Source organism: Miniopterus natalensis, chromosome 19 (assembly GCF_054644295.1).
Source record: "Miniopterus natalensis isolate mMinNat1 chromosome 19, mMinNat1.hap1, whole genome shotgun sequence".
NCBI classification, from domain to species: domain Eukaryota; kingdom Metazoa; phylum Chordata; class Mammalia; order Chiroptera; family Miniopteridae; genus Miniopterus; species Miniopterus natalensis.
The window spans coordinates 13023584-13042431 of NC_142099.1; the positions used below are offsets into that span (position 1 = coordinate 13023584).

At 50.3% G+C, this 18848-nt stretch overlaps 1 protein-coding gene across 1 annotated transcript in view; it reads left to right on the forward strand.

The window, feature by feature from the left end:
- The window catches only part of IL6R (interleukin 6 receptor), a 32271-nt gene that overhangs the window by 3007 nt on the left and 10416 nt on the right, over nt 1–18848 (forward strand). Inside the window, exons 2-6 of the mRNA XM_087828172.1 lie at nt 9970–10236; nt 11152–11275; nt 13423–13604; nt 13872–14038; nt 14572–14713. Of these exons, the coding sequence (XP_087684298.1) occupies nt 9970–10236; nt 11152–11275; nt 13423–13604; nt 13872–14038; nt 14572–14713 (882 nt within the window). The remainder of the gene's footprint in view (nt 1–9969; nt 10237–11151; nt 11276–13422; nt 13605–13871; nt 14039–14571; nt 14714–18848) is intronic.

The window sequence follows — 18848 nt, forward strand, 5'->3', positions numbered from 1 at the left end:
CAGGTCAGCCTTAAAGGCTGCAACTCTGCTCTCTAATATAGTAGCCACTTACAAAGTGTGGCTATAGAAATTTAAATTAATTAAAATGAAATCAAATTAAAAGTGTAATTCCTTAGTTGCATTAGTGACATGTCAAGTGCTCCATAGCACAATTGGACAGAATAGAGAGCATTTCCAGTATCACACAGGAAGTTTTATTGGACAGTCCTGCTCCAGTAGAACTTCCAGAGATTTTCTGTTGCTTCTTCCTTTATCCCTCTCTGCCCTTCTCTCCTCCATCTGAACGCAGCTCATCTCCTACGGGTAATGGCTAAGGCTTTGGGGCCAGACAGATCTCCACAGCCCTGCCAGGTGGAAATGATGCGAGCTTGGGGGAGTGATCTTACCACTCAGAGACTCACTGTCCTCCTCTAGAAAACATAAATAATTACACCACCTTACAGGGTGGTTATGAAGATGAAAATGAGCTGGATTGTATAAAAAAGTCCCTAGTGTAGAGCAAGGGCTTAAATAAGTGTAGCTAATAATTTATTCATTGGAAAGAAATAGATTCAGCTCCTCCTGTGTTCCAGGCACTATTCTAAGAGCTATAGATAGAGCAGCGGCAAAACGGCCAACATTCCTGGCTCACTGGAGCTTCATTTTAGTGGGGATGTAAATTAAATATATAGTATGATAGTGACTAATGCTAAGGAGGAAAAATAAAGCAGGGGAGAGCTAGGAACTGTGTGCTTATGTTGAGGAGGGGGCATGTTGAATTGACATTTTTGAGGGAAGGCCAGGGAAGTTCTCACCATGAAGATGATATCTGAATGAAGGCCTGAAGGAAATATAAAAATATTTAGGGATTCCTTATACTCTTATCAAACAAAAAACTTTTATGGCCAAAAGTTTTTCTGAAAGAACTGATTGCGCCAAATGCTAGCTAGAGAAGGACCAGGTTCTGGGCATAAAGTCTAAACCACCAGCCACAGGGCTGGATGGAGCGAGGTCTGCCGTCCTGAGTCCATGGCGCTTTCATACTTTGTGTTTGGGGGGGGGGGGGGGAGAAAAAAGGTACGTTGTTTAGAAAGAATTTACACTGGCTCTAGATAAAGGGGGGGGCTAGCTCTGAGATGGGTGCAGAGCTCATAAGAAGAAGTGTTTGATCCTTTGGATTGGTGGTCCACAACAATCTGGAAAGCTCATGCGTAAGCAAGAAGAGAGGCGCCTGGTGGTCGGTGGCGCCTGGCTGTTTTCTTTAGATAATCGTAAAAAGAGCCACTTGAAAGTTAATTCCGTGTTCCAACATACACTCAGGAGTGTGAGCAGCCTTTTGTGGGTTGTCCTGTAGTTGATAACTGATTAACTGCTTCTCTTGTGTCTTCCATCCACCCTCCAGCCTGCTGTAATTTAATTTAGGACACCTTGTTACTCCCATCTTTTTTTTTTTTTTTTTTTTTTTAGTTTTCACCAGAGGATATTTTTTTCCATTGCTTTTCAGAGAGAGAGGGAGGGAGGGAGGGAGGGAGGAAGGGAGGGAGGGAGGAAGGGAGGGAGGGAGGAAGGGAGGGAGGGAGAGAAACATCAATGTGAGAGAGACGCATTGATTGGTTGCCTCCCTCACACACCCTGACTGGGCCAGAATGGAGCCTGCAACCGAGGTATTTGCCCTTGGTTGGAACTGAACCTGGGACCCTTCAGTCCCTGGGCTGACACTCTAACCACTTACCCAAACTGGCCAGGGAGTTACTCCCATCTTGGGCAGGAAAATTTCTGCCTCCTCTGTAACAACCTGGTACCACCTGAGGGGCTGTTAGGTTCCAGAGCAGAGGGCTCCATGGGGCATGGGTGCCCCTGCCCTGGTGAAGCTTACGGTTGTCTCTGAGGAGACCAGGCCTCAGCTATTGGGTCCCTTGAACTCCAGCTGGATAGGGAAGTGCTAAATGTTGGGTCATTAACTGTCATCGAGATACCAGTCTTTGGAGAGAATCCTTGAGGGCTGGAGTGGCAAGGGGAAGGTGGCAAAGAAAGGCTTTTAACTGTCTGGTGAAGCCTGGGAATTTCTTTTAGGTAGTTAATCTGTGTGTTTTACTCTCTGGCCCTTGAGATCCAAAGAGGTCCCAAGTCTCTGGCAGAGTCATGGGGCTTTTCCTGCGCGGTCCTGGGTTCAGTCTTGACTTGCAGCTGCACCTCCGCAGGCTCCCCTGCTCCCACCTGCCCTTGCCAGCTCAGCCCAGTGGCTCTACCCTTAGGAGTGTGCCCCGGAGGCTCTCATCCAGGCTGTCTGCTGGCACCTGCTCTCAGTTCCCCTGCACTTCCCAACTTCCTTTCCCGAAAAGCATCCTTTGGTCTTCCTTCTCTACAAGATGGTGACAATATCTGCTACCATATTGAATGCCAGCTGTATGCATGGAACTATGCTAGACTCTGCATCCGTGGCCCATTCACTCTTCACAGCAGCCTTATGTGATAGGGGTGTTAGAGCCTTTGCATACATGGGGGAGGCTGCAGGTTTCGTTCGAGGGAAAGACCAGAGGTCAGTTTTGTACCTGTTGCAACTGAGGTGTCTTAGAAATCCAGGAGAGATGCTGAGGAGTTGGATACAGGAGTCTGGAGTTTGGGAATGAGGACTGAGCTTGAGGTATGAATTTGGAAGTCACTGGTGGCCGGTGGGATTTCAAGCCTTGAGAGTGGCTGAGATCATCTCGGGCAAGAGTGTGGATGGAGGCTGAAGAGGCCCTTGGGGCTGAGCCCTGGGCACCGCAACCTGCTCAGGCTGCAAGAGGAGGAGCAGACTGAGAAGGTGAGACCAGTGTTGTGAGGAAAATCGGGAGAGTTGTCCTGGAAACCCAGTGAGGACAGTGGATCAGAGGAGGAGGGAGTGCCCTGGCTGCTGTGGCTCAGTTGGCTGAGCATTGTTCCATGCACCTGAAAGGCCGCCCGTTCGATTCCCTGTCAGGGCACATGCCCAGGTTTTGGGTTCAGTTCCCTTTTTGGGTGCGTATGGGAGGCAACCAATTGATCTCTCTCTTTCTCTAAAAAATAAAAAAAATAAAAAATAAAATAAAAAGAGGAGAGAGCAAGCAATGATGTCTGACTCTGCTGAGAGGCCAGGCAAGCGGACCACTGGGACCTGGCTGGAGAAGTGGGGCCACGAAAAGGGATTTTTGTTGTTGTTGATGCTCACCTGAGGATATTTTTTCCATTGATTTTCAGAGAGAGTGGGAGAAGGGAGAGGGATGTGAGAGAGACACATTGGTTGGTTGCCTCCCTCATGCACCCCAACTGGCCGGGGATTGAACCTGCACCCTTTGGTGCCTGGGCTGATGCTCCAACCATTGAGCCACACCGGCCAGGGCAAGAAAAGGGATTAAAAATATTTTTATTGATTTTAGAGAGAAAGGAAGGGAGATGGGGAAGAGAGAGCGAGAAATACCCATGTGAGAGAGAAACATCAACTGGTTGCCTCCTGCACGGGCCCTGACCGGGGCCAGGGATTGTATTACGTGTCCTTGACTGGAAATCGAACGTGTGGCCCTTTGGTGCTCGGGCCGACGCTCCAACCACTGAGCCACACTGGTCAGGGCCCAATAGGACTTTTTTAGTCTAAAGTTCATATAGAAAAGTAAATAAACAAGGATAGCAAGGACAACTCTGAAAAAGCAGAGGAATGAGAGGGGAGTTAGCACTACCGATCTTTAAAGCGTATATAAACCTGCAGGAAAGCGGGAATCTGGGGTTCACAGCTTCACTGAGGGCAGCTGGGCCTGCTCTTCCATTCTGAACTGTTTCCTTCGAGGTGAAGCTTACTGCACATGGGGGTGGCCCGGGGCCATAGGCTTGAGCTCAGGCAGTTGCGAGAATGCAGAAGGGGGTACTTTAGGTCCTTTGTAAAAGCGAGTATTGCAGTGTAACGTACACAGAGAAGAGCGCACTCACATTAATTCGGACAGCTTGACGAGTTGTTACGGACTGAGCATAGCCATGTAATCGCCACTCAGATAAAGGACAGAACGTGACCAGCCCGGTGCATCCCTTTGTGTTCTCCTCTAGTCACTCCCTCCCACATCTCACTTTGTGACTTAAGTCTTTAGCTTTGTTTCTTCATATCTAAAGGAGTGGGAGAAATGGGATGTGGTTTGGGATGGGATGGGGGTCATAGATCAGGTTCCTTCTTGCTGCTCCCCCTTGCCACCCCCCCTCCACAAACATAAAAAGCCCTGATGTGGGTCAGGCTTCTGGTTAGACTCCGAGGCTAAATTCAGAGATGGGGAGACAGGTCCCTTTCTGCCCTTCTCCTGGGAAGGTCGTGGGCCATGGGCAAACAAGACTGCATCCCATGGCTACATGACACACTGACTGCATGACTGGGCCCTGTTCTCCTCACCTATAAAAATGGGCAGGTTGGCCCTGGCCGGTTTGGCTCAGAGGTTAGTGTCAGCCCGTGGGCTGAAGGGTCTCCTGTTCGATTCTGGTCAAGGGCACGTACCTCGGTCGCAGGCTTGATTCCCGGCCCCGCTGTCTCTCTCTCACATTGATGTTTCTCTTTATCTCTCTCTCCCCCTTCCACTCTCTCTGAAAAACAATGGGAAAAATATCCTCAGGTGAGGATTAAAAAAAAGAAAAAGGTCAGGTTGACCTGAATCATTCTTTTTTTTTTTAAAGGACTTCATTGGTTGATTCTTTTGTGTGATCTGACCAGGGACTGAACCCACAACCTTGACATATCTGGATGATGCCCTAACCAACTGGGCCACCCAGCCAGGGCCTTTAATCATTCTTAAGGCCCCTTACAGTCTTAGAAGAGTGACCCTTTCTTAGCTCAGCACTCACTCTATGACTTCAGCCCCAACTCAGCCCCTCTTTGGACCCCAGTCCTGTGTGTGTCCGTGTGTCGGCATCTGTGCCCTTTGTCTTTATTTTTATTGATTTTAGAAAGAGAGGAAGTGGGGAGGGGGAGAGAGAGAGAAACCGGTGTGAGAAACATTGATCAGTTGCCTCTTGTACCCGCCGTGACTGGGGATCAAACCTGAAACCTAGGTGTGTGCCCTGACGGACCCCAACCTTCTGGTGCACAGGACAATGCTCCCGCCAACTGACCCACCCAGCCAGGGCTTTTGCGCTTTTCTTCAGGCCCTGCTCAGCCCTGCCTTAATGTCTTCATTTCTCGCTGTGCTTCCCGGGGCTTGGCAGGGGTGGGGGAGTTGGACTGTTTGCCCTCCTTAGATATCTTTTCCTCTAATTAGTTTATAATCTCTGAGAGGTGATCCAGGCCAGACCTTCTGGGCCGGGGCCAGCTGATTATCTTCGATGTTGTTGCCCCAGAAGGATTAAATGTTTTTCTCTTGAGGAGCTGGTCACACACTGGTCTCTGCGTCAGCAGCCAGCCTTACCTTTTTATGAGTCCAAAAGAGCCTCCAAGGCACCCTGTCTCCAAGTCTTATACAGGCCCTGGTGCCAAGGTAAATACTGACACCACCAGATACAGGGCAAATACAAGCAGGTACAGAAGTACAAACACGTTAGCGGGAGAGGGGCGGGGGCTGCCACGGGAGCAGGCAATCTGAGAAGCCGGGCTGGGAGCTGAGTTATTGAACTTGGCTGGGGCCATGGCCTAGGCCCTGAGGGCTGGCCTCTCCCTAAAGGCAGAGGAGGGCATTCTGGGGACTTGGGGGGAAGTGAACGAGTGACCTGGTGAGAGTCAGAGGTGGGGGGCACTTTGGAACTATAACTAGTCACTTGAGTGCTGCTGCTGTAGAAGAGGGGGAGAGAGGTCAAGAGTGTTAGGCTCTCGGGCTCCCAGTAAGAGACCCTCCGAGGTACTTACTTGATTGGCAGGGTTCACCTCCCCCACTCCCCACCCCCTCCCCACCCCTTTGCACACACTCCTCAACCCAGACTCCCTTCCCCAGGCCTCTGTGGAGAATGGACAGGTGAGAGAAGAGCAGGGCAGAGGAAAGGAAATTGGGAGGAGGGGAGAGATAAAGGGTGGTGGGCAGCCCGGAAAGGGTGACCCGAAGGTGGAGCATAGAGTGACACCTGGCCCCCAGAGAGAGAGAGGCTTGGGCCAGACTCACCTGAAGCCCATGCAGACTCCCTCATTAGGTGTGTGAATGTGGGTAAGTTCCTTAACTTTTTTGAAACTTCCTTGACTCAACAACTTAGGGGCCAAGTCTCCCTAAGCAGGGTTTTTGTAAGGGGCGGAGAGCTCTTGGGTAAAGCATGGGCACGTGGTAATAAGTGTTAATGAGTGGTAATGGTCGTTATGATGATCATTGATTGCATCAAAAGCAAGGAGGCTGGTTTCAGCCCTTAGATGGAGAAGGCAGGGAGAGGAGATGAACACTGGGAACTTGTCCGAGGCCCTGTAGGACCGAATTCTGCATTCGTTTCCTGGAGACTTCTCAACAGCCGCCTCCTTTATCACTGAGAGGGGACCTTTAATTCCTTATGACCTCTTCTGCAATCCTGTGTACCTGCAACCTGCGAGGCTGGAGGCCTGCTGTGCTGCCGGCTGCCCAGCCAGCCAGCGACCAGCATCTCTGCTCAGAAACCAGGGCAGTGGGATTAGCAGGCGTGTGATAAGCCTGTGTCCCCAGTGGTGCGCTGGGCAGTGAAGCAGCTGGTTCGCTGCTTACATAATTGGGCTGGGGAGCTGAACTTGTTTTTGCTGGCAGGAGCAACAACAAGCTGTGAGAGAGTTGAGAAATATGTCTCTCTGAGTGTTTTTCTCTGGTTATTGACATTTACTTGAGGAGGGAAAAAGTAGAAAAACAACAAAGCTGCTTGGGTTTTTGGCACCCAACCTTACTTAGGTCCAGAATGGGAGGAACCGCACTCCTAGGCCAGGCTGCAAAGTCCACGCTTCAGAGGTGTCACAGTGGTGGGGGCCCAGTGCCCCAGGGAGTGGGATTATGTGGGCATCAGACTGGGGTGTGGGATAGATTGCCAGGGGTGAGGAGGACCTAAACTCTCTTCCCCTTAAAGAATGGGAGGCGAGGGAGGTTGTGGGAACTTCTCCCAGAGCTCTCCAGGGATAGGAGAAGCATCTGTCTGAGGGCACTGGGGTGACCTGGCTGTCATTCCTCTCCAAAAGTCATCAACTATTAGAATAGTAAATCCATAGGCTATGTGTTTTCAGGCAGGGCTGTTGTCTGAGATAAACAGAGATAAACATGCTTCCTGTCCTCTGAGAGCTAATGATTTGTGTGGTAAGACGCTAGACTGCAGGAATGGGGACAGCAGGGAGCTTCGAATTACAGTCTTACGGAGGTGAATGGGGCTGTGCCAGGGGCTGTGACTTGCCCAGGGCTGCCCAAGTCATTGACAAGACCAAGAATAGAGTCCTGGCCAGCATGGCTCAGTAGTTGGAGTGATGGCTGGAGCACTGAAGGGTCTCGGGTTTGATTCCCGGTCAGGGGCATGTACCTGGGTTGCAAGTTTGATCCCCAGCCCCAGTTGGGGCAAGTACGGGAGGCAACCAATCCATGTGTCTCTCTCACAGTGATGTTTCTCTCTCTCTCTCTTTCTCTCCCCCTTCCACGCTCTGACAATCAATGGAAAAATATCCTCGAGTGAGGATTTAAAAAAAAGATCAGGAATAGAACTTGGGTCTTCTGATAACACAGAGCTGTTTCCTCTCTGCCAATCTGCCTCCCGCTCTTAGAGATGTACTTATATTAAAAAATAAGTCAAGACAAGACCATACACTGGTGGAGAATATTCTCCAGGTGCCTGCCCTCCCTGGGGTTCTCGCTTCTCTTTGCCTACTGTTCCCTTTTCATAGAATGCGATTCCCTGTGGCTCCATTTATCAAACTCCTGCTCATTCTGAAGGCCCAACTCAAATCTCTCTTCCTTTGGATCCTGATGGCTTCCTCCCTCCTCCACCCCTTTTGAATGATTTCACCCTCATGACTCCCTCAATATGTTGGGAACATTTATCTCAGGGTGGCCTGTATTATAGGTAGTTTTAAGTTCTCCATGGAGCTTTGTGGGGGTTAAACAAGATTATGATATGGAAATGGTGTAGAGGTGTGTCAGTGCATAGTAGATGTTCAATAACAGTTCTCTCTCCTGGATGAGGAATTTCTGGTTTTGCACATGATCGATGTACATAGAGTTCTTGAGGAGACAGGCACAGGCTTGCAACCCTGGCCTTAAATGGCTGAGCAACTGCTCAAGCACAGATGCTAAATTGTGTGCTCTTTGCTAAATGTTAGGGTGTGCAGGGCCAGCCACTCCCTGCCACACCCGTATTCCCAGGGTAGGAGTGTGAGCACGACTGGGGCACATCTGTGAAGAGCAGGAAGGGGTGCTCTCAGGAGCACTCTCCTCACCTGTTTCCGCCTGTGTGTCTTCTCTGTTAGTAGGGTCTATTTTGGGAGGGCTCTGGCAGATTCCAGGGAACAAACAGCGGCAGATGGGGAGGAATGGTGACCTTATGTCCACCAGGGGATCAGGCCAGCAGAGCTGAGAGCTAAGGGTGTAGAGTGCAGAGAGAGGAAACAGAACACAGAGCTGCAAGGGTCTGGGGGTGACCACTTTCTGGCCTGGAAGGTACTCTCAGAAGCTGCTTGTCCTAAAAAATCCACCCTCACTCCACCCCTATTCCCTGGCACCCATTGTGCCTGCCCCACCTTCGCCCCTCCACCTTCCACCCTCCACCCTCCACCCTAGATGGAGTAACTTGGGCAGACCTTGCTATGTAACTTTTTTGTTTTACACCCCCCCCCCCACACTTTTCATTTTAAGAGTGATACAAGCAACTTATAGAAAATTAAAAACTTACAGAAAGATGAAGAGAAAGATCCCTCCAATCTCATCATCTGGAGAGGTGGGCGGAGACACCAGAAGGGCGTTCTGTGAACATCACCTCTCCCCCCTCACAGAAATGCAGGGGGCTCCCACGGGGCTACCGGCGTCGGGGGTCTGACTCAGAGATCCCGGTCAGGGGGCAGAGGGCTGAGTAGGTGGGTGGGAGGGGCAGCACTGCCCACTGTCACTTTAGCAAGTTCCTTCTCTTGTGGTCGTTCCTCTGAGTATTTGTGATCAGCCTGTAAAATGCATAGTTAACACAGAGCTGTTCAGGCTCTAGGAGAAGCATATTAGGAAGAAGGGCCGGGACAGGCAACACTTGCCAATGGCTGGTTTATAATTAATCATCCCCATTAAAAAAAAAAGTGACTCAGTTTTAAAGAAAGCCATTACTCAAGTTCCTTGGCAGAGGAAGTGGCCATTATGTTTCTCCCGCAGCTCTGCTTTTGTGGAAGAGAAAAATAGTCTTTTTATTTGCTATTTCTCTGAGTTGCCCAAATAGTTTGGCCATTGTTAGTGAGTGCAGGAACAGAACAGCCCCTGCTATTGTTCAGGCCGGTCACTAAACACGGCAAGAGCTTCCATCTGAACTCGGCTAAGGGAAGTGACCAGAGAAACATATTTCCTGGAACTGGCAAAAGCAGAAGCAGAAAAGAGAGCTCCTTTGGGCTCTGGACTCATAACCAGAGGGAGTTCTCTCCCCAGCATCTCCTGGTTGGGACAAGCTGGGTGCTCTGGTCTCAGTATAGGTCCTGTCCATTGTATTACCGGAGGGGCACCTCTTAGACCACTGCGTCAACTGTGACAGTTGCTCCTGGGAGTTTTCGATGTGGAGACCCTGTCCCTGTGGACACCATTTAGGTACCCTACATTAAACAAACACTTATTAAGCACCCACTGAACTCTGATGAGTGCTAGCAGGAGCTCACAGTCTTGTAGTTATGGTTGGGGATGGGGAGCTTTATATAGTCCAGGGCAGTGCCATGTGAAAAGGGCCAGTGAAAGGATGAGCCATACATGGTCCTTGGCCACTTGGAGGCTCTGCCTGTAATCCGGGCAGAGAGGCCTGGATCACCGGGTGAACTTGGCAGATGTTTAGTACTAAAGCCTCTTGAGGCTTCCCCAAATCAGAAATGAAGTCCCTTCCTCAGGTTGCTGTGGACTGACTGAGTGTCTTCTCTTTCCCCAGAGGTGGAGAGTGATGTGCTGACCAGCAGGCCTGGGGCCAGCGTGATCCTGACCTGTCCAGGTGGGGAACTGGGAGACAATGCCACAGTTCACTGGGTGCTCAGGAATCATGTCACAGGCCCGAACCACGACAGATGGGCTGGCTTGGGAAGGAGGCTGCTTCTGAGATCCGTGCAACTCAGTGACTCTGGAAACTATTCGTGCTACCAGGCTGGCCACCCAGTTGGAACTGTGCTCCTGTTGGTGGATGGTGAGTTATGCCCTCAGAGCTCTTGGGGCCAGCTCCCTGCACAGCAGCTCTGTGCATTCCAGATTCCTTGCCTGACCCTTTAAACTCCTATTATTTCCTTGGCCCATGGGTTTTGGGAAAAGGTCCACTTGGAAATTCCTGCTGGGGGGGGGCAACTGGCTGATGGGGGCACAGTCCAGCTGGCTTTGTGGTACAGTTAGGGCTTGAGGGGGGCTGGTTAACAGCACGGGGCTGGGAGCAAGGTGGCCTGGGCTTGAATTCTTTTCTTTCACAGCTTAACTTCTCTGCTCCTCGGTCTCCTCTTTGGTAAAATAAGTTAATTTTATTACCTTACCTCAGAGTTAGTGCGAAGATTAAATGAGTGTGTGTGTACGTATGATGTTTGAACACTGCATAGTCTCAAATGAACTATTTTTATTTTTAGAATTAGCAGGTTCTTAGCTCCCTCACATCTAGATAAATACATCATAGAGCCGATGCCCTGTGTGCCAGGCCCTGTGCTGAGGCACTTTCTTCCTTGGTGTCCCTCCTAGTGACCCTGTGAGGGAAAGCAGTATTATTATTATTATTATTATTATTATTATTTATCATCATTTAATTTTATAGTAGGAAACTGAAAAGAGGCTGGGACTTGCCCAAGGCCACACAGCAGACCTGTGTGACTCCAAAGCCTCAATTTTTTTTGATCGATCTCTCTTCCCTTTAGACAAGTTAGTTAGCCCTGGGTGTCTCCCTTTACCGTAGTGAGGTCCTTTAATTTCCCAGTCACAGTTGTGTGCCTGGCTGCTTGGCCATGGTGTCCTGGGTCACATCTGCCCCAGAGCTGGGGGTGGGGAGGGAGAGGGCTGAGCCAGGTGCTCCCCCGAGAAGGGAGGTGAGGGGAGCTCCCCTCATGCCTGGGCGCTGGCCTTTCAGTTCCTCCAGAGGAGCCTCAGCTGTCCTGCTTCCGGAAGAGCCCGGTCAGCAACGTGTTTTGTGAGTGGAGCCCTGGGCGTGCCCCCTCCCCGTGGACCAAGGCCACGCTGTCGGTGAGGAAATTGTAAGTATCCTGGGGAGGGGCGGCAACGTTATGTCCACTCATCCTTAACCGAGGCCCTGGGGGCGGGGGGCTCTCGAAGGAGCCAAGCGGGATGGCCAGCCAGTGATTCCAAAACTTTATCATTAGAAAATAATTCCTTTGGGATGAAGAGGAGGGAACGAGAGGAAACGGAGACTTAAATTCAAGCACTCACCTCGGCCGGCCACGTGCTGGGATAGCTGTCCTATTAAGTATTACAATAGGCACGGGAAGTGGGTGTGACTTTTCTCCTTCAACTGATGGTTTCCAGAAGCTGATTAACTTGTTCAAGGTCATCTCGCTATAGCTCTGCTGGGAATCAAACCCAGTCTTGTCTGATTTTATTCAAAAGGTTTGGGGCGTCGTTCCGGAGAAGATGCGAATGTCTCTGGGAGGGGGAAGGGAAGCCGGCTCCCTGCTGTGTCCAGCGTCCTGACTGGGGAGCTTATCAAGCTCTTTCCATTATAATGGCAGATGAGAGGAAGTGCTGATAGGTTGGAGAGGAAGCTGGGGTGGTGGCGTAGGAGTCACACCTGCCTGGGGACCAGTCTGCACGCTGAGATGGCATAAAGTGGGGGACCTGGGGTGAGCTCAGGCAGGGATGTAGAGGAGGGAGGAGGTGCTGAAAATGAACGCGCCTCTGCAGTTTGGTCTGTCTCCATCCCAGAGCCAAGGGCCCCTTAGCCCAGGTGTTTCTATTTGAGTTTCGGCTGTCAGTCACCAGAGCATCCACAAATCTGAAAGTGAGTTGAACAGGGTGGTTTGGTTTCCAGGGACAGCTGCCTACACCAGCCCATAGCAAGTTTATTCAATTGACACTTGAACTAGAATACTGTGTGTTTGTTCCCTGCATTCTCTCTCTCTCTCTCTCTCTCTCTCTCTCTCTCTCTCTCTCTCTCACACACACACACACACACACACAAAGAGAGAGGGAGAGGGAAAGAGGGAGAAAGGCATTTTAGCTCACACCTTCCTCCTGTCAGCAGCCTCAGGCACTTCCATTCTCCTACTGGGCCCTGTCTCTCTGCCTTGAACTGAGTGAGTGGGGTAGGGAGCAACTGTGAGAGCCTTGGGGACCCCAGAACACACTCAGGCCCTACTCAGCCCCTGGGGCTGCTGGGGGTGAAACAGGCCCCTGGGAGGAGATTCTGTGTATAATGCTTTGTTGCACATTCACACCGTCGCCCAACTGTACTTACTCACCCACTCATCCCATGCGTGTTCGGTTCTGAGAGTTCAGCATCTACTGTGGGCCAGGTGTGGTACTAGGGCTGAGGGAGACACACCAGGCAAACAAGACTGGACCCCTGCCCTGCAGCCCCACAGGGGGACGCTTGGAAGCCGGTTGAGGACCCCACTTTCCCAGGGTTAGGTGGGATGGAAGCCTGGGTGGTATTGAGGGAGGGAAAGGTGGGGCAGGCTTCCCAGAAGTTTGTTCTGGGCCTGGGGTTCAAACCCATAGCAGGAGGTTGGTGGGTGATTTGTCACCCCATCAGCAGGGTGGGTGGATACCGTGGCCTCACATGCCCATGCATGTCATAATGGGTGAAATCTCAGGCTTCCAGGCCAGGTGGGTGGGTGTCTGACTCACCCCGAATATCCTCAGTCACCCAGTTTTCTGGGCTCATCTGCCAGAAATACTCTCACCTCCTTGCGAACCCCCAGCGCTTTGTGCTCCTGGAATGACATTTCTACTGGCTGTCCCCAACGTGGGCTGCCTGTGGCCCTTTAGGTCAGGGTGGGGCCTCTCTTGATTCATTTCTGCAGCCCCTATCTAGCCAAGAACAAAGGACCTGGCGGGAAGCCAAGGAGCTGAGTATCGGATGCCTCGGTGACCGGGTGCACCCTCTTGTTCAGCACCTTTGACCCCCCAGGCGCCAAGCTAGAGGTTTTACACCCATTTTTCAATTAATCTTAACAAGCCCCTATGAGGTAGGCACTATTACTATTCCCGTTTTCAAATGAGGAAAGGCTCCGAGAGGATAACTTACTCAAAGTCACAAGAGCTACCAAGTGTGGAGCCGGGCTTCAGCCCCAGGGTCCTACTGCAGAGCCTGCCCCCCCCCCCCCCCCCCCCCCCGTGAGCTCGGACGCTGAGAGTGGGCTTGCTCTTGTTTTGTGTCCCACAGTCAGCACGGGCCAGCAGAAGACTTCCAGGAGCCGTGCCAGTATTCTCAGGAGTCCCAGAAGTTCTCCTGCCAGCTGGCAGTCCCAGAGGGAGACAACTCTTTCCACATAGTGTCCCTGTGCGTCGCCAACACTGCTGGGAGCAAGTCCAGCAAACCCCAAACATTTGAGGGTTATGGAATCCGTACGTAATCTCTTCCAGGCCTCCCTCTGCCCATGGGCTTCTTGGAGGGGCAGGGAAGGGCTGGGCGAGGGGTTTGGTGGGCAGGGGCCTTTGGGACTTTACTTGACAGAAGTCAGACTGTGGCTGACCAGGGCCCTGTCAAGATGCGCAGGGGCAGTGCTCGGGCTGGGGTGGCATCCTGCTGTTGGGGGTTTGCACAGCCTCCGTGGGTCTTTCCCGAATACCACACTTGCTGCCACATAAGAGCCATGTGCCCTTTTCCCACAGTGCAGCCTGACCCGCCTGTCAACATCACAGTCACCGCTGTGGACCGCAGCCCCCGCTGGCTCGTGGTCACCTGGCAAGACCCGCCGTCCTGGAATTCGTATTTCTACAGGCTACAGTTTGAGCTCCGATACCGGGCTGAACGGTCAAAGACATTCACAACATGGATGGTAACGTCTTCTTTTACTTCGGGGTAGAAAAGTGCCCCTGGATACTCAGGGGTAGTAGAAAGGATACTAGAAAGAAAAAAATGGTCTGGGTCCTGTTCTACACTCACCACCTGCATGGGCCTGGATAAGTCTCTAAGCCTTTCTGAACCTTGGTGGCATCATTTATAAAGTGAAAATAATAATGCCAGACCAATGTCCCCTTCCTAGGCCTGTTTGTGAGAGTGAGAGTGACCTGGGGAGTGAGTGGGGCTATGAGCATGTCAAGGGTGTGGCCTGCAGGATTCTACGGTGCGTGGAGGTGGGGCAGTGACTTCTAGCTTCTGCCTCTGTTGGCCCAGAAGGCATCCCTGTTTCTGAGCTGCTAGGGTGGTGTCAGCCTTTGGAGAATCTGTGCCCAGCTGAGTCACCCACTAGACCCTAGAGAGGGAGCAGCTAAAGGGCAGGGGGCAGCCATGGTCATCCATGTCCCTGTGGAGCTGCCTAACCAGAGCCACCCAGGCTCTGCCCCAGAGTAACTGTACCTCTGCCCTCAGGTCAAGGAGCTCCAGCATCGCTGCATCATTCACGATGCCTGGAGTGGCATGAGGCACGTGGTGCAGCTGCGAGCCCAGGAGGAGTTTGGGCACGGCCTGTGGAGCGAGTGGAGCCAGGAGGTCATGGGCACGCCCTGGACAGGTACTGGTGGGCACGGAAGGGATGTTTCAGCTTTGCTTCAGGTATCAGTTACCTCTTGCTATGTAATAAGTCACCCCCAAACTCGGGGTAAAACAGAAACCATTTATCTGCTCAAGATTTTGAAAATGAGTCAGCTAGGCCGCTCTTATGCTGGTCTTGCCTGAGACAATAAATGCAGTTGCATCAGGCCCGTATTACCCAAGGTGGCCTCACTCACATGTCTGACAGTTGGTGCTGGCAGGTGTTTGGGGCCCTTGGTTCTCCCTGAAGCCTGTTGCCTTCCAGGAGGCCAGCCCAGACTTGAGGACGGGAAATCATTTCACAACTTGATGGCAGGAGCCGCAAAGAATTTGTAGCTATATTTAATCTACCACCGTTACTAATGCTTTTTATTTTAAAAAAGATGTTAAAGGCCCTGGCTAGTGTGGCTCAGTTGGTTGGGCATTGTCCCATGCACCAAAAAGGTTGCTGGTTCAATTACAGGTCAGGGAACATGCCCAGGTATTGTAGGGGATGTGCAGGAGGCAGCTAATTGATGTTCTACTCTCACATCGATGCTTTTCTCTCTCTCTCCCTCTCCCTTCTTCTCTCTCTAAAAAATCAATAAATATATTTAAAAATAAAAATAAATAATAAAAAAGATGTTAAAGCTAGTAATAATTGCCTTTGAAGAATTATTGAAATAAGTGTGTTTGTTATAGAACACGAAAAATTCCAGAAAATACGAAGAATAATTATCAGTCGTATTCTTAACAGCTAGAGAAAACCAGAGAGAACATTTTAGTATACTTCTTTCCTTTCTCTAAGTGTATTTGTGTGTGTTTATTTTATATATGTTATATATGTGATATAAAATATTGTGAACATTTCCATGTTATTAAATGTTACTAAATATTTTTGGAAATGTATTGTTTAGTAATTGCATGATTAACTTTTTTTTTTAAACCCGTGGGATTTTTTAAAAATGTTTTTATTTATTTGAGGGAGAGAGGAAGGGAGAGACAGAAAGAGAGAGAGAAAGAAAGAAACATCAATGTGAGAGAGAAACACCGATCTGTTGTCTCTCCTACTCGCCCTGGCTGGGGATCGAACAGCAACCTGGGTGTGTGCCCTGTCCAGGAATTGAACACGCAACCTTTTGGTGTGTGGGACGATGCTCCAACCAGCTGAGCCACCAGCCAGGGCACCATGGGAATCTTTTTTAACTTTTGAATTTTTCATCAAATTAATACATGCCCAAGGCAAAGAAGCAAAGAAGGCCTTATAACAACCAGTGTCCCTTGTCCCATCCCTTCCCATTTCTAGTCCTGCCTTCTAGAGGAAGCTGCTTGACTCTCTGTTTCGATTTCTTCTGTTGGTACCCTCCTGAACTCTGAACAACAATCTAATATGGCTAGTTTTTGTTTTGTTTTTCTGAGAAAACAATTTGAGACAATATCTTTTGACTCTCTCCTGGGAAAAATTAGGATGTAGCAGACCTAGACCCAGTGCAGGAATCTCTCTAACTACAACCCAGAGTGGTTACCCCCCCTCTGCTTGAATGCTTCCAGAGATGGAAAGCTTACTACCCATTGTAGCAGCCTATCCTGTTGTTCCCAGTGTTCTTGCAGGATGGCTTCCAGGCTTGTGTCCGTGTCAGACCTCTTTAGCTTATTAGTGTAATTGAACCAAATTAGTCCTTTTTAAATACTAAGCAATTTAAAAAGAGTTAAATACTCATTTATTGAGTGTGTATGGGTAAAAAAGAAAAGGTAGAAATGACATCCATTGCCCAGGCCTATCCCCACTCCTGCCACTTTCTCCACCCCTGCCCCAGGCCCCTGGGGGAAGACTTTTATGTAGAGGCTGCACACTCCTCCCCCAGAATGGATGCTGTGATGTGATGTGATGGTGTTTCCTCTAACATGGCTTTGCAGTTTGGGTGTCCTTGTCTTTATTGTCCTGGGAGGGCCAGAGGTGCAGGCTTGAGCCTTAGGGTGTCTTCCTTATTGGATGTGCATAATGTCAATGCAGCTCAGATCTTTCTTGGTGCTCTCCCCATCTCCTGACCATCAGGAGTGGAGGGAGCTTTCTACTGGACCCTTTTCTTAAAAGCTTCTTTCCTCCTAAGACCTGGCTAAGAAGGGAGGCCTAACTACCGTATCTTACTTAGGAAAACCATTTAAATAAATTGCAACATCCTTCAGGCTAGACTGTGTTGACCTGTTCCTAGTTGTCTTTGATTTGTGTGCACTTTCAGCCACAATATACTCATTATGTGAATGCGGAACATTAATAGGGCCTTGGGAGCCTTTGCGAAGGAGAAAATTACTTATAGCATTGAGCAGAGGAAATGTTTCAGATACAGGCTGACACCTGTTTACCTTCTATCCCAACCACTGAATTTAGGTAGTCACAAACAGCTTTAAGAAATCCTGTTTTCATTAGTTCTTTCTTTAAAAAATTTTTAAATTGTGGTAAAAATATATATAACTTAAAATTTACTATTTTTTAAAAAAATATATTTTTAATGATTTCTGAGAGAGATCGAAACATCAATGATGAGAGAGAGTCATTGACCTACTACCTTCTGCATGCCGCCTCCTGAGGACTGAGCCCAAATCCCGGGCATGTGCCCTGACGGAGAATCAAACGGTGACCTTCTGGTTCCTAGGTCAACGCCCAACCACTGAGCCATGCCAGCCGGGCAGGGAGATTCCCTATTTGAGGGCAGGGCTCTGAGTCACACGTCTTGGGGTCCCTGTTCTAGCCAGCAAGGACTGATCACTGCTGATAGCACCTGGCAGTGACTCATTGAGACTGTGCCACTGATGGCATGGCAGGAAGAAGAGGTTATTGACAGGGCAGCTGGTCAGTTGCTCTCATCAGAGACAGCTGGCATCTGGGGTCCCCAAAAACCCCTTTGTAAAGTGGGGCAGGTGCCTGGGAAAAGCCTACTGGACGTAAGAGGGCTCTTTCTTTCTTTTTTTAAATTTTTATCCTCACCTGAGGATATTTTTTCCATTGCTTTGAGAGAGAGTGGAAGGGAGAGAGAGAGAGAGAAACATCCATGTGAGAGAGGCACATCGATTGGCTGCCTCCCAGACACGCCCCGACCAGGGCAGGGGATGGAGCCTACAACCCAGGTGCATGCCCTTGACCAGAATCCAACTCGGGACCCTTCAGTCCGTGGGCTGATGCTCTAACCAGGGAGCCAGACTGGCCAGGGCAAGGGTTATTTCTTGCTCCTAACAAATTCCTTTCACTTTGTTTCATACCCTGCTCACCTACACTCAGAAAAGAATTAGAGCTACGTGGGACAGGTACTGGTTACAGGAGGTGCTAGAGGTTTGCATTTGCAAGGCCTTTGGAGTGCCCTGAGGCCAGGGCTGGGGACTCTCCAGGTAGGTGAGTCTCCCTGGCCTGGATCCCTGGAGCTATATACAGCGGTTGGCAAAAGTAGGTTTACAGTTCCTATGGAAAACACACACAATAATTAATGAATAATAATACGAGAATAAGCTGTGTTTACATATTCACAACTGTAAACCTGCTTTTGCCCACCCCTGTATTGTCATCTCCAACCCTCTGGCCACCCCATTCGGGGGAGCGCATTTTCCAGCAGCCCCTCCTGTCTCTCTGGTGTGCGAGCACTGTGCACGCTCCACGCTCCTGCTACAGGCATCTTTCCAAATCACTACTAGCCTGCATCTGCCACTCCCCAACCTACAGCCAGGGCTCCTGTTACTTTCCCCGTGAAGTTCAAAGTCCTGAGCTTGTGCGGAGGGCCTTCTTGGGCTGGCCGCCAACCTCTCCCTCGTGCCTGGCCCTCCTTCCCTGACCTCATTCCCTCCAGCCGGACTGAACGCGGCCCAGCTTCAAGTGATGCCCTTCCATCCTCACGCATTCCTCCGGCCAACTCCCCCTTCCACCCCGCTCACCTTCGCATCCCCCCTCCCGCATCCCCGCTGCCTGCCCAGCCTGTCTGCATAGCTCGGAGGTTCCTAGACTAAGGGGTTTCACAGGTCTGTAAAATCTCACAAAGGACCCAGTAAGGTCACCAACTTTTCTTTAACCCTCACCTGAGGATGTTCACTGATTTTAGAGAAAGAGGAAGGGAGAGAGAGAGAAAGAAAGTGGGGGGGGGAGAAACATG